This window comes from Phocoena phocoena, chromosome 10 (genome assembly GCF_963924675.1).
Source record: "Phocoena phocoena chromosome 10, mPhoPho1.1, whole genome shotgun sequence".
Taxonomy (NCBI): Eukaryota; Metazoa; Chordata; class Mammalia; order Artiodactyla; family Phocoenidae; genus Phocoena; species Phocoena phocoena.
In genome coordinates, this window is record NC_089228.1 from 62,614,996 (window position 1) to 62,629,161 (window position 14,166).

Genomic DNA, 14,166 nt, shown 5'->3' on the forward strand with positions numbered 1-14,166 from the left:
CAACATGGGAAGCTTTCTTTGGTAGAGGACTCAGTTTCATGCTAGCATATAAATGTGACAAAAGGGACTCAGAGATCCATGACAAGTAGAAATGGAAATTTTGCCAAATCACAAGTTTGGATGACAGGCATTAATGGATTGGAAGGTAGAGAAGTGTGACTGAGAGTGAGGGAGCCTGTCCCATCACCCAACAGCCAAAACTCAGTTGGCTTTGGTTCTACTTTTCCTGGCATTTCCTGTGCAGAACCTCTTCTGCAGTTACAAAAAAATGTCATTCTGAAAAAGCAGTCAACTGCTCCTGTATGTGTGAGAAGAAAAGTGAAATATTTTATATTTTTCTAGAAATTCATGATAATTATTCAGCAAATAACACAATAAATGTTACTGGTAGTGGACCTATGGAGTGATTAAAGATATAAAAGGGACATTTTAATTATTTAGCTAAGTTTTATTATATTTGTAAGATTTTTAAGATTGATGAGAGTTTGCTGAAGTCTTACAGCATACCACTCATAAATCTAAAGGTTGCATTGAATTGTATTTAGAAGAAAAAGAACATATAAATAATAGGAAATTAATAAATGTCCAAAGAATCTTAAATGCAACCAAATAACCTTAAAATTTGGCTGGGTGTTTTGTATATGTTTTTAAATACTCAGTAGGACATAAGTATCATATGAGGGACCATTGGTTTCAGAAGGTCACCATTAAGGGAAAAAAAACTACTCAGATGATTGGCTTATTGCACATTGGCCCTATTCCTTCTACTTGGGAAAATTTTATGGAAAATGGACAATAAATATTGAGAGAATTTGGAGATGTGAGTTATACCAGTGCCTCAATATTTTTGTGCATTTACAACTTTCCATCAAGAAGTAATGTTGAATGAGGTTATGAATGGGTCAGATCTTGTGGTTATCAATAGTTTTGTCCTTGATCTATGGCAAAGAGGATCAACTGTTGATCCTCTGTTGTTTAGTCAAGTTGACTAAACTGGACACTTTATAGAGAAGCAGATAGAAGCTATCAAGAGATGAAGATGTTCTTTCAACTGTAAGACTTGTTAAGTTGTGCTGCTGGAAAGAATACTGTCATAATGAACATTAGGAGAGACCCATGCCCTGCCTCATTCATGGTTGCACATTGCTTTCAATCTGTCCTTGCATCCACATAAGAGAATCTGGAATACTTAGTCTATAAGAAGGTATTGCTGTGCATTAGAGCAGGGCTGCACCTATTACAGGGTGATGCATCCCTCTCCATCACCCCACTCTCCATCAGGGAAACTTCTGGTTTGCAGAGAGAACAACTCAGCCAACAAAAGATTCTGGGCAACTTAAGCCATCTTAAAACTTAAGAAGATCCCCCAAATTTCCCCCTGGGTGGTTACTGGAACCAAGAGAAATTAAAAAAAACTTTCTGGAAGCACCACAGAAATGGTGACATATTAGAATTCTCTGCTATTTATGATTTTCCCAGTGTCTCCACGTAATCATAAGACCCATTGCTTAGTGATTTTTTTCTATGGTGATATTTTTCTCTGTTGCTCAATGTACTCTTTCTCTCAAAAAATTTTGCTATAGTTTATTTTTGTAACCCACTCATGATTTTCAGATGACTGACAAAACTAGCCTTGCAGTTAAACTTAATGCTTGCAATGAGGCTTATAACTTTCATGGCATTTCCCACTTAGTAGTCTACCAGTAAAGTCTGACCTAAAAATGTATTATTTCTTTTTATAATGAGTCATTGAAGAACTATTGAGGTAAAGGTCTCTTTGTAACATTTCAGGTCCAAAAGCCTAATTTATATAATTTCTAATAATGAGCTATTTGTGGTCTCTCTCATCTTTTGTTTTTCCCAAGACTTCAGTTTTGGAGTACTTTTAAGACCACAGCAAAACTGAGGAGAAGGTACAAAGATTTCCCTATACTCCCTGTTCCCACATAGCCTCCCGCATGATCAACATCCTCCACCATAGTGGTACATTTGATATAATTGGTGAACTTACATTGGCACACCATAATCAGTACACTCTTGATGTTGTACATTTGGACAAATGTATAAGGACATGTATCCAACATTATAATATCCTACGTTATACTGCCTTAAAAATCCTCTGTGCTCTGCCTGTTCATCCCTTCCAACTCCTGACAACCACTCATATTTTTTACTATCTCCATAGTTTTGTCTTTTTTCCTAATGTCATATTATTGGAATTATGCAGTACATAGCCTTCTCAGATTGGCTTCTTTCACTTAATAATAAGTATTTAATGTTCCTCCATGTCTTTTTTTTTTTGCGGTATGTGGGCCTCTCACTGTTGTGGCCTCTCCTGTTGCGGAGCACAGGCTCCAGGCGAGCAGGCTCAACGGCCATGGCTCATGGGCCCAGTCGCTCCCCAGCATGTGGGATCTTCCGGGACCAGGGCATGAACCCATGTCCCTTGCATCAGCAGGCAGACTCTCAACCACTGCGCCACTAGGGAAGCCCCCTCCATGTCTTTTTATTGCTTGATAACTCATTTCTTTTAATCACTGAATAATATTCTATTACCGGGTTGTACCCCAGTTTATTTACACATTCATCTACTGAAGGACATCTTGGCTACTTCCAAGTTTTAGTAATGATAGATAAAGCTGCTGTAAACATTTGCATGCAATTTGTTGTGTGGATGTAAATTTTCAGGAATGCAATTGCTGGATCATATGTTGGGACTATGTTTAAATTTGTAAAAAAATAATCAGTCTTCCAAAGTGGCTGTAACATTTTGCAGCATTCCTACTAGCAATGAATGAGCATTCCTGTTGCTCCACATCCTTGCCAGCTTTTGGTATTATCAGTGTTCCATAGCTTGGTCATTCTAATAGGTGTGCAGTGATATCTCATTATTTTAATTTGCATTTCGCTTATGACATGTGATGAGGAACATCTTTTCCTATGTTTCTTTGCTACTTGTATATCTTCTTTGGTGAGGTGTCCATTAAGGTCTTTGGCCCATATTTTAATTGGGTTGTTTGCTTCCATACCGTTGAGCTTTAACAACTCTCTGTATATTTTAGATAAAAGTTCCTTATCATCATGTCTTTTGCAAATATTTTCTCCCAGTCTGTGCCTTGTCTTCGTATTCTTTTTATATTGACTTTTGCAGAGCAGCAGTTTTTAATTTTAATGAATTCAGCTTATCAGTGATTTATTTCAATCATCAGGCTTTTGGTGTTATATATAAAAAGTCATCAAAACACCAAAGGTCGTCTAGGTTTTCTTCTATGGTATCTTCTGGGAGTTTCATAGTTTTGCATTTTACATTTAGGTCAATGATCCATTTTGAGTCCATTTTCTGAAGAGCGTAAGGTCTGTATCTAGATTCTATTGTTCTAACTGCCCCAACTTGTCATTATTGGGAGCATATTGTCATTTCCTCCAAATCTTATGAAACCAACTGGGACCCTGGATGGAATAAATATCGGGGGATGGAGGGTGGTCAAGGGAACCAGTAGGGAGTGGCCACCATTTCACTCACTGTCCAATTGCTAAAGAAAATCCATGTCTTTTAGAACTGTGGCTCTGGACACCAGCTTGGGAAAATTTTTAGAGCTATCAGAATATCAATCAGAAAATTATTCTCTGGAAGTGTTTGTTCTTAATTTCTTGTAGAGAAACTAGTTATAGGAAAGCTGTTTTCAGAAATGAAAAATAAAACATCTAATTCTGATGACCATGACTGATGTTTACTGAGAACGTACTATGTTTTTATAAGGTCATCGTCTTCCAGAGAGTAATCCCTATGCCAAATGGTTCATATAAATTATCTAAGTAAGCTAATCCAACCACCATAAGAGATAGCTATAATTAAAATTATTAATCTTTTAAAATAAGTGAATCTCAAAGAGCTTACATATTTGGCTCAATAGCATACAACAGGTGAATGGCAGAATAGAGACTGCAAAGATTCTCTACCAGATTCCTGGTAGGTTAATTCAAAACCTGCACTATAACCTGTTCCCTGTACTGCTTTGATCACATAGCTTTTGATTTCTCAGTAGTAAATGAGACAACTTATAAAAACAGATAGTCCTCAATTACTTGGACTGGAAAAGGCTGAATTATTAATTTGGTCAAGTTCCTTATTTTATAATCAGAAAATTAGAGACCAAAAAGGTAAAAGGTTTGTGCAGCATTTATTGATGACTTGAGAATTCTGACACTTTATTTTTACCCAGAACTTACCTTGTTTACCTGGTATTACTTTCCTTAAGTTTACCAGTTCCTTAAGCAAGTATATTTCTCTCTTAGCTTACTAGGTAATTTACCAAAGGGCCATGAATATAATTGAAAATGACTATACTTTTTCAGTAGTTTCTGTGTTTGAACCCCAAAAGTGTGAAAAATAATTACCTGTAAATAAGGAATCACTTTACAGAGGGATTGTCCAAAGAACCAGGTCTCAGTGATGTCCACTACTAAAGTGGCTGGAAGGCAGGTGATGGTCACGAACACGTCAGCCAGAGAAAGGTTGACGATGAAGTAATTGGTCACCGTCCTCATGTGGTGGTTCTTCCACACGGCCACACAAACTAATTTGGAAAGAAAAAGGAATAGTAACTGTTATGGACTGAATGTCTGTGCTCCCCAGAAATTCATATGTTAAGATCCTGACAGCGCCCCCCTCAAAGAAGATGTGGTACATATATACAATGGAATATTACTCAGCCATAAAAAATACTAGAATAATGCCATTTCCAACAACATGGATGCAACTAGAGATTATCATATTAAGTGAAGTAAGTCAGAAAGAGAAAGACAAATACCAAATGATATCAGTTATATGTGGAATCTAAAGTATGACACAAATGAACCTTTCTACAAAACAGAAACAGGCTCATAGACATAGGAACAGACTTGTGGTTGCCAAAGTGGGTGACATGAGAAGGAATGGACTGGGAGTTTGGGGTTAGCAGATGCAAAGTATTATATATAGAATGTATAAACAACAAGATCCTACTGTATAGCACTGGGAACTATATTCAATATCCTGTAATAAACCATAATGGAAAAGAATATAAAAAGAGAATGTATATATATGTATAACTTAATCACTTTGTTGTATTGCGGTAATTAACACAACATTGTAAATCAATTATACCTCAATAAAATAGAAAGATCCTCCCCCCCAATGTGATGGTATTAGGAGGTGAGTCTTTGGTAAATGATTTGGTCATGAGGGTGGAGCCCTCATGAAGGGCATTAGGTCCTTATAAAAGGAACTCCAGAGAGATCTTTTGCCCCTTCCACCATGTGAGGGTACAGCAAAAAAGCTGCTGTTTATGAACCAGGAAATGGACTCTGACCACTGAATCTGCCAGTCATGATCTTGGACTTCTCAGGCTCCAGAACTGTGAGGAAAAAAACTTCTGTTTTTTATTAGCCACTCAGTTCATGGTACTCAGTTACAGCAGGCTGGACAGACTCAGATAGTGACTAGACAAAGAAAATAACTATTGATGAGGGAACACCATCAAGCTAATTGGTACCCCTGCAAATCCACAAATAAATATTGCCAAGGGAGATAATTTAAGGCTGTCCTGTGTTTTCACCAAAATGGTCAATATGTGTGAATGCTGAATATATGCTTAAAAATCAGTTCATTTACCTTGCAAGACATTTTTCAATGGATCATAAGGCTGTGTTTATTTTTACTTGATTTTGAATTTCATTTTCCAGGAGTTAAAGAGCAATCTTTGATTTATCGTTCTACTCCTTCGGTGGTCAGCAAATACTCAAGAAATATTTACTGAGTTGAGATGAATTAGGAGTTCGCTAGTTTTCAATGAACTGCAATGTTTGCCTCATCCATGACGTTGACCTCTACCTGCTCCCAAACTCTGCCTTTGGGACATTTAAGAGATGAAGAGGCTTAAAGACAAAGTTAACAAAAAAAGTCCTTACTATTGCCATATACTGAAGTGAATGGTTCATATCCTTAGATCGTTTAACCTCAATGACAATCCCAAGGGAATTTATCATTATCAATGTTTTATATATTATGACGTCAGTGAGACACAGGAACTTGTTGAGGACAAATGGCTCAGTTACAACTGGGCTTATACACCAAGTGAAGAGCTGGTCTTTCCACCACACTGGCTACCTTTTTTGTGAAAATGAAGAAGTTATATAAAAAAGCACATATAAATTCTAGAAACTCAATCTCTCTCCTTTCTATTACTCTTGATGGTCTCTTAACATCAGCTCAGATGAAACACACTTTCTCAGCCAAGCCTTCCTCCCTTTCCTTCAGTGTATCTCCCTGTGTAAAAGTTGTTATCTCATTCAGCTTCTCTTTATGGAAAGAACGCATAGTTCTTTGATGCTCTGTCCGCCCTCTGAGATATACAAAGTTTACATAATCACTGATTCCAGAACTATATAGGTGTAGGCACTGCTACCCACATCTATTGATGGGTTTGCTTCACTGAAAGGAACTGTGAATTTACCTGGGGTATCATTACCCTGTCAGAGCTGTCGCTTATGCACCCAAATGATGCAGTGATTAGTAACCTTATGCAGTGAAGAAATAAAAGCACATTTCTTAAATTTAAGTCACTGAGTGAGGATTCCTTTTTGACAATTATGCGCCAGTTTATTATGACTTTCATATGCTGAAAAATGCTTTTACTAGCTTCTGAAGCTGAAATTACCCTCAGTCACCAACAGATGCAAATTTAATGAAATACCTGAATTTCTGAGGATTTAATTGTGAAAACTTCACATCTTCCTTTAACTCCAGCACACAAGTACCAAAAACTCAAGTGTGCTTTATTAGGGTAAATCATAGTCTTTATTATCTGAAAATTCTGCTGCTGAATCATTTATTTCTCAGAAACGCTTGAAATGCTCACACACACACACACACACACACACACACACACACAAACCTATCTTAGCAGTTGACTAACACATTATCATGGCTTGTTATGAGAAAATTGACAAAAAACATCACACTTCTGATCCTTGGTCAATAAATGGTCCAAATGTTGCAATTTGGGATCTAGAAAAGAAAACAAGACTTAAAAAGTGCAATCAATTCTAGTTTGACTCCCAATTCTCCCTATTTTGGAGGTGAGGAACGATAATGATGGGAGGACAGTGTTAATGCATGATGTCTAAGCAATGTGAGAACAAGTAGATTCTCAACCAACACTTCTATAGTATTTACTATGTGCCATATCCTTTTCTAAGCAATTTAAATTATTAATCTTCATAATAACACTATGAAATGATTATTGTTAATATCCCTGTCTAACATGTGGAAAACTGAGGCTCGGGAGGTTATGAAACCTACCTAAGGATGAATAGCTAGTAAATGCCGAGCTTAGATTTAATCTTACAAACTCTGCATGCCATTCTATTATATACCAGCATCTATCGTTGAAGCAGAAGGTGGAAGGCAGCTGCCAGCCTTTCTTTGGCAGGACTTTAACATACATTCATAAAATTCTGGAATTGGAGATCATTCAGTCTAACTTGATGCATAAATCAACTCTGCAGTATTCCTGATTCATTCTACTTGCATATATTTAATAGTAGGGAATTTATGACTTACTTAAGCCCTCAACTACATTTTGTGTTGGCTTTACCTACCAGCAAGTTCTTGTTCATGTTGAGTTGATATCTGTTTCCCTTTCAGTTCCATTCATGGGTTCTTTATTCTTTCCTGGAACCCAAGGAATAAACCTTATCTATTTTTTTCTGCATTGTACCTGTATTAGTTTCCCAGGGCTGCTTTAACATAGTACCATAGGTTGGGTGTTTTAAAGCAACATAAACTTAGTGTCCCACAGTTCTGGAGACCAGAAGTCCAAAATCAACGTGTCAGGAGGGCCAAGCTGCCTCTGAAACCTGTAGAGAAATTCTTCCTTGCCTCTCTCACAGCTTCTGGTGGTTTGCTGGCTATCGTGGCCTTCCCTAGGGTGCAGCTCTGTATCTTCTGTCTCTCTCTCCATCATAACAAGGTGTTCTCCTGCCTCTCTGTATTCACATGGCATCTTCTTATAAGGACACCAGTCATATTAGATTAGTGACCCACTCTACTCCAGTATGACTCATTTTAACTCAACTAATCATATCTGCAATGACCTTATTTCCAAATAAGGTCACATTCTGATATTCAGAGGATTAGCACTTTCACATATTTTGGGAGAGACACAATTCAACTCATAATAGTCTGTCCTGTGACCCCTAAAAATTTGTGTTCTTCCCACATGCAAAATACAATTCACTCCATCTCAACGGTCCCCAAATTCTTAACCCATTTCAGCATCAACTCTAAATCCCAAATCTCACCTACATATTATCTAATGGGTGAGATTTGGGGTATGCGTCTTCCCAGGGCAAAACTCCTCTCCATCTATGAACCAGTGAAACCTAGAAAACAAGTTATCTACTTCCAAAATGTCATCTTGGGGTAAGGATAGGGTGATATTCTCATTCTAAAATAGAGAAATTGGAAGAAAAAGCGGGTCTCCAGTCTAAAGCAAGTTTTCAAGTCAGCAGGGCAAATTTCACTAAATTTTAAGGCTTAAGAAAAATTCACTGTGGCTTGATGCTCTGTTCTTCTAGCTCAACCTATAACAGTAGCCATTGACATACTTAAAGTCCACAGCTATTCCCCAAGCCTCTGCTTACCGAGGCTAAATATCTCCAGAACCCTCATGTGCAACGCAGGGTTTCATATCTCACATCACCCTGATCCCTTTATTCTGAGCACACTCCAGATAATCATTGATGGCTCTAAATGAGCTATCTGCAACTGCACACATGTTTCCAGCTGTGGTCTAACCAGGGCAGAAAAGAACAGGGTGACTGCTTTCGTTAATATTTCTCTATTAAGACAGCCTGAGATCTTGTTAGATTTCTTAAGAGCCAAGTCACACTTTTTTTGAATCATACATGTATACAATTGCTAGAAATTGATTCCTTCATGTAGATGTTTCTTTACCTCTAAATCTTAGGGAGAAAAAGAGAGGGAAAAATTAATATTCTAAAAAAACATTATTGGGATAATTGGAGAAGTTTGAATTTGGAATTTATGTCAAATAATATTACTGGGCCAATTACAATATCTTAAGTATGGTGTTTACATTATGTACATTCAAAATACTAAAGATTATGACCATGCCTGTTCCCCAAGACTTTGTTTCTCTGGGTTAAACATTGGCAGACCCTTCCTACATAATAGCAGGATTACCTCTCTCATGACCCTGGTCTCTTTATTGTGAAAATGCTGCAGATTACCAGCAGATATCTCTAAGCTAGCTATCCAGAATTGAGTACACATCTTCAGGTACATATCTCCTCAGTTTGGGTTGAATAAATATCCATTAGTTTATTCATTTCCCCATTCAAAATATTAAAGATATAAGGAAAACAACCTTCTCCTGGTAGCACATCAAATTTATGCAGTTAAATTCATCATCTTTTCTTATATTCTCTTCCTGGACTTTATATCTCCCTGAAATATAACATTCTTCCTTTTTCTCCCCGATACCTTATGTTTAAAATCCCTCAGATATCTCTTACCTCTATAATTATCTTTCTATTCCTTTTGCAAATACCTGGTCAGATTGTGGTAATAATTAGCTAGGATGTCGCAATTACCTCCTAATAATTGGTCCTGCACCGTGCCTCTCTTTACTCCTATGCATTTTATCCAGTGATGCCATTCACTCCAGTTACATTAACTCTTTCATTTCATTAGGAGTCTCTCCTTTTCTTTGGAATTAAGTACAAAATCCTCAGATGGCCACCCAGTTCTCATTGAACTTTCCCTCTATGTCTTGCAATGCTGCCCATAAAATACTCAGAGCTGCAGGATAAGTTTGATATCTCACTTTATAGCAAACATTCCACACCAGGCAATTGATAATGCCATTCCTCCTTTTGGAAATGGTCACACTCCATTTCAATCCTCTTTTCAACTAATTAAATCCTACCCCCCCAAAAATAAACAAACAAACAAAAAAGCAAAAAACAAACCAATCAAACAAAAAAATTGGTTTCATGAAATTTCTCTTAATTAGCGTAACTCAATATGACTTCTTTCTTTTTTAAAACCATATTACACCATAAAAAAGAATGAAATAATGCCATTTGCAGCAACATAGATGGACCTAGAGATTATCATACTATGTGAAGTAGGTCAGACAAAGACAAATATCATATTATATCAATTATATATGGAATCTAATACAAAATGATTTAAATGAACTTATTTTAAAAAACAGAAACAGACTCACAGACTTAGAGAATGAACTAATGGTTACCAGCAGGGAAGGGTGACAGGGAGGGATAGATTGGGAGCTTGGAATTAACACATACACACTACTATATATAAAATAGTTAACAAGACCTACTGTATAGCACAGGGAACTCTACTCAATATTCTGTAATAACCTATACACACACACACACACATATATATATAACTGATTCACTTTGCTGTACACCTGAAACTAACACAACATTTTAAATCAACTATACTCCAATAAAAATTTTTTTAAAAGGAAAAAAAAAATAAAACAAAGAAATAAAAGCATATTACATGTTGTACCTTTACTCATCATGAATCACATTCTAAAATTATTATGAACTATTATGGGTATTTGTATTTTTTTTCTTATTTTGCTACTGGTTCAAAGGCTCTTTTTCATTTTGAGATGGGCTTTTCCTTTCTCTTACTCTTCTTGGTTTTGAAAGCTTTTCTTCCAACACAAACACTGCCTAAAACTTACTTTGCAATAAAAAATATTCATAACATTGATTTGTTCATCCACTTGTAGCGTGTTGGTGCCTTTGGTATTGTACATTTACCCATGAGGTTCTTTAAAAGAAGAGAAAAAACCCAGTGGCTGAATGGAGCATTTATTTTCCTCATTCCTTTTAAGGCCTGACATTTGACAGAGAACTTGGCTGCCTGCCAGTTATTTTCTTGGCTCTCAATTCCCCATATACTGCCTTCTGATGAGCCTTGGCAGGATGTGAGACATGAACTTGGTACTATTTTTGAAATCGGTTCTCTGAATGATCATGATCCACCAATGTTAAAGTTAGTTTGTGGTTAATCTGCACTTACAAGTCTGCCTGCATTAATCAGGAACAAGTGAGGAATGGTTGTGCACATGGGGGTGAAAGGTGATGCCAGAAGGCAGGGATGCAGATTGAATGAAAATCCACCTTGAACACAGATTTTTTGAAAAAAAGACTTTTGAGATACAGAGGTGCCAAGAAGATAAAAGTCCATTTAGTCCTTCCTCTTTCACCCCTCATTTGGTTCATCATCTCTTCATCTGTAAGAATCCAGTGATGTATAGCTCCCATCCTTGCTCTGCAGGACCCACAGATGGAACCTGACTCCAGCTGTATGACAGCATCTGTAGTCTGTGATGTAGAGAGGGATTTAAAACATAACATAGAGATACAGTCTTTAAAAGTAACCTGTTATTGGATGTGCCAAAGTTTAAACTGACTTTCAAATAGGAAAATAAAATATTGGCACAATAAAACCCTTTGCAACTTCAATCTGCACTTATGATAAACTGGCTTTTGTTTTAGTATCTAACACACTGCATATGGACAAAGTGAATTTCTCTCTCAAATCAATCCTTGCACTTGGAAAAATTTAAACTAAGGTGATATCCTGTTAATCTGTTGATGAGATTGCATCTTTTATTAAACATACACTTAGGTCTTAAAATGTCAACTAATAATTGATATTATAATATCAGGAGGAGTCTGTGCATGGTATATAATTAGCATGTTACTGAGCATTTCGAAAGATCTGTACTATATATATCAAATTATTTTAAGCATTTTCACATTTATTTAATTTTTCAACATTAAAACAAGATATAGTTGTTAAGTGACATAAGCCAGATACAAAAGGACAATGATTATATAATTCCATTTATATGAAGTACTTAGAGTAGCCAAATTCTTTAAGACAGAAAGAAGAATGTGGTTGCCAGGTCTGGGGGGAGGGGAGAATGGGCTATAATTACTTAAGAAGAAAGCATTTTAGTTTCGCAAGATGAAAAATGTTACAGAGATATATAGCGCTGATGGTTGTACGACAATGTGAATGTACTTACTGCCAATGAATTGTAAACTTAAGAATGGTTAAAGTGGTAAATTTTAAATTGTGTATACTTTATCACAATTTAAAAAACCACTTTCCATGGAAAAAGGAGCTATAAAACGGGAAACAAAATTTTTGACCCAACAATAATGTTCCTCAAAATTCCTAAATAACAGAATGAAAATTCCAGGGGACAATCTTAATTGCTCATTTTATGATTTTTAAAAAACTCATGAACAGCTAAAATAATGAAAGAAAACACAATTATTCAAATATACCTCAGTTCTAATGGCAATATTAAAGACAGCCAACACATGATTTTTTAATATATAATTTAAATTATTTCTTTGTGAAATCAAAGTTTTGTTTGTAGTAGGTTGTGATATTGTAATTTAGATAGTGTCTTAAATGATTATGCAATGTCTCGATTGTTCTTTATTTAATGTACATAGGTATGTATACAGATATGCAAGATGATAATTTCTTGATTGTTTTTTGTTATATTACCCATATAAAACATGTCAGAAAACAACTTTAAAAAATACTGTAGGGTTTCCCTGGTAGTGCAGTGGTTGGGAGTCCGCCTGCCGATGCGGGGGACACGGGTTCATGCCCTGGTCCAGGAAGATCCCACATGCCGCGGAGCGGCTGGACCCGCGAGCCATGGCCACTGAGCCTGCGCGTCCGGAGCCTGTGCTCCGCAACGGGAGAGGCCACAACAGTGAGAGGCCCGCGTACCGGAAAAAGAAAAAAAAAATAAAATAAAATACTGTAGTTCCACCTTTTGCCACAAAGTGTCAGTGAAAGACTTTGAAAGTGCTTACTCTGTCACTTAAGAGGTGAGTTTTAAACATTAAGTGAATTGTAATATTCTTTATAACGTATAAGTAAATACACTTGTTTCAACTGGGATATTCTAGACCATATTCTAGACCAAAAAGAATCCTTAAGAAAGGACAAATTTGGCTAACCTCTTTTAAATTATATACAAATGAATGAGTCAAGATGAAATACAATTATTTTTCTAAATGAAAAACAGCAAAATAGCCATTGAATACACATAGACGGTAGCCTCTATTTAACTCTTGTGAGGAATCTATCTTGAAAGCAAGAAAGGATTCATCCAGAATCATTACAGTGTGTAGATTTAACACATAGGAAAGTTGACTATTGGGTGGTCCTCCAAGGGTAAAACAAACTCTCCATGAAATCCCCAGGTATTTTCCTTTTTCTCATCTTCATTGCACCTCACCTCTTTGGCCCCCCTTATTGCTACTTTTGCTTCTTTCTTTTCCTGGGAAAATATACCAATAATTCCTGACTCAGTCTCCCATCTCCACCCACACATCTTGGCAAGGTTGTCTACAAATCTCTCTGTCTGTGCTCAGAAGAGCAGCAGGCAAAGATGCCGCTACTTTTTGTGCAAATCTGACAGATGGGACATTGTCAAGAAACACTTCAGTGCTGTGAAATGATTTCCCCCCCGCCCAAAAAAAGGTTATCTAATATTAAGAGAAAGAAAACTTTAGAAGAAGTTATTATAGAAGCACAGACAACAATGTTCTGAATGCATTTCAGTTTTTGTTTCCTTAAGAAAATATGAAGGTCTACAGTCTGACAAAAACTTTCTCATTGGCACCTGCTCATTATTTTAACATAGGCAGGAATTCTTATGCTGATACTAATGAGGTAGTATGGGGAATAATTATGATACCACAATTAATAACTCGTCTGGGAAAGGATTTTGAAAGACAGGGTCTTCACACAGGCACAAATATACCTGGAGAAACTACATAGAAGAAGGTTATAAAACAGAAACACAAGGGAAATGGTAATTCATAGGAATCAAGTCCAAAGGAAATTCTTCAGAAAGGAGAGTGGGAAGGTAAGCTTGACTTCTGTCTGTGAGAGGCAGAGGAGGGCTCAACCACAAATGGTACCAAGGTTCTGAATAGGATCTGCCAGACACCAGAGCGTCACTTCATGTTAATAAGTTTCCCCAGGCCTTTGAGGCTGGCCATTGTGGAAGGTGA

The 14,166-nt window shown here is 36.7% G+C and overlaps 1 protein-coding gene across 2 annotated transcripts in view; it reads right to left on the reverse strand.

Annotated features, from left to right (window-relative positions):
- Positions 1 to 14,166, reverse strand: part of HCRTR2 (hypocretin receptor 2) — a 129,476-nt gene that overhangs the window by 28,597 nt on the left and 86,713 nt on the right. For both annotated transcript variants that reach the window (XM_065885113.1, XM_065885114.1), the window contains exon 2: positions 4,399 to 4,577. In XM_065885113.1, coding sequence (XP_065741185.1) covers positions 4,399 to 4,577 — 179 coding nt within the window. The remainder of the gene's footprint in view (positions 1 to 4,398; positions 4,578 to 14,166) is intronic.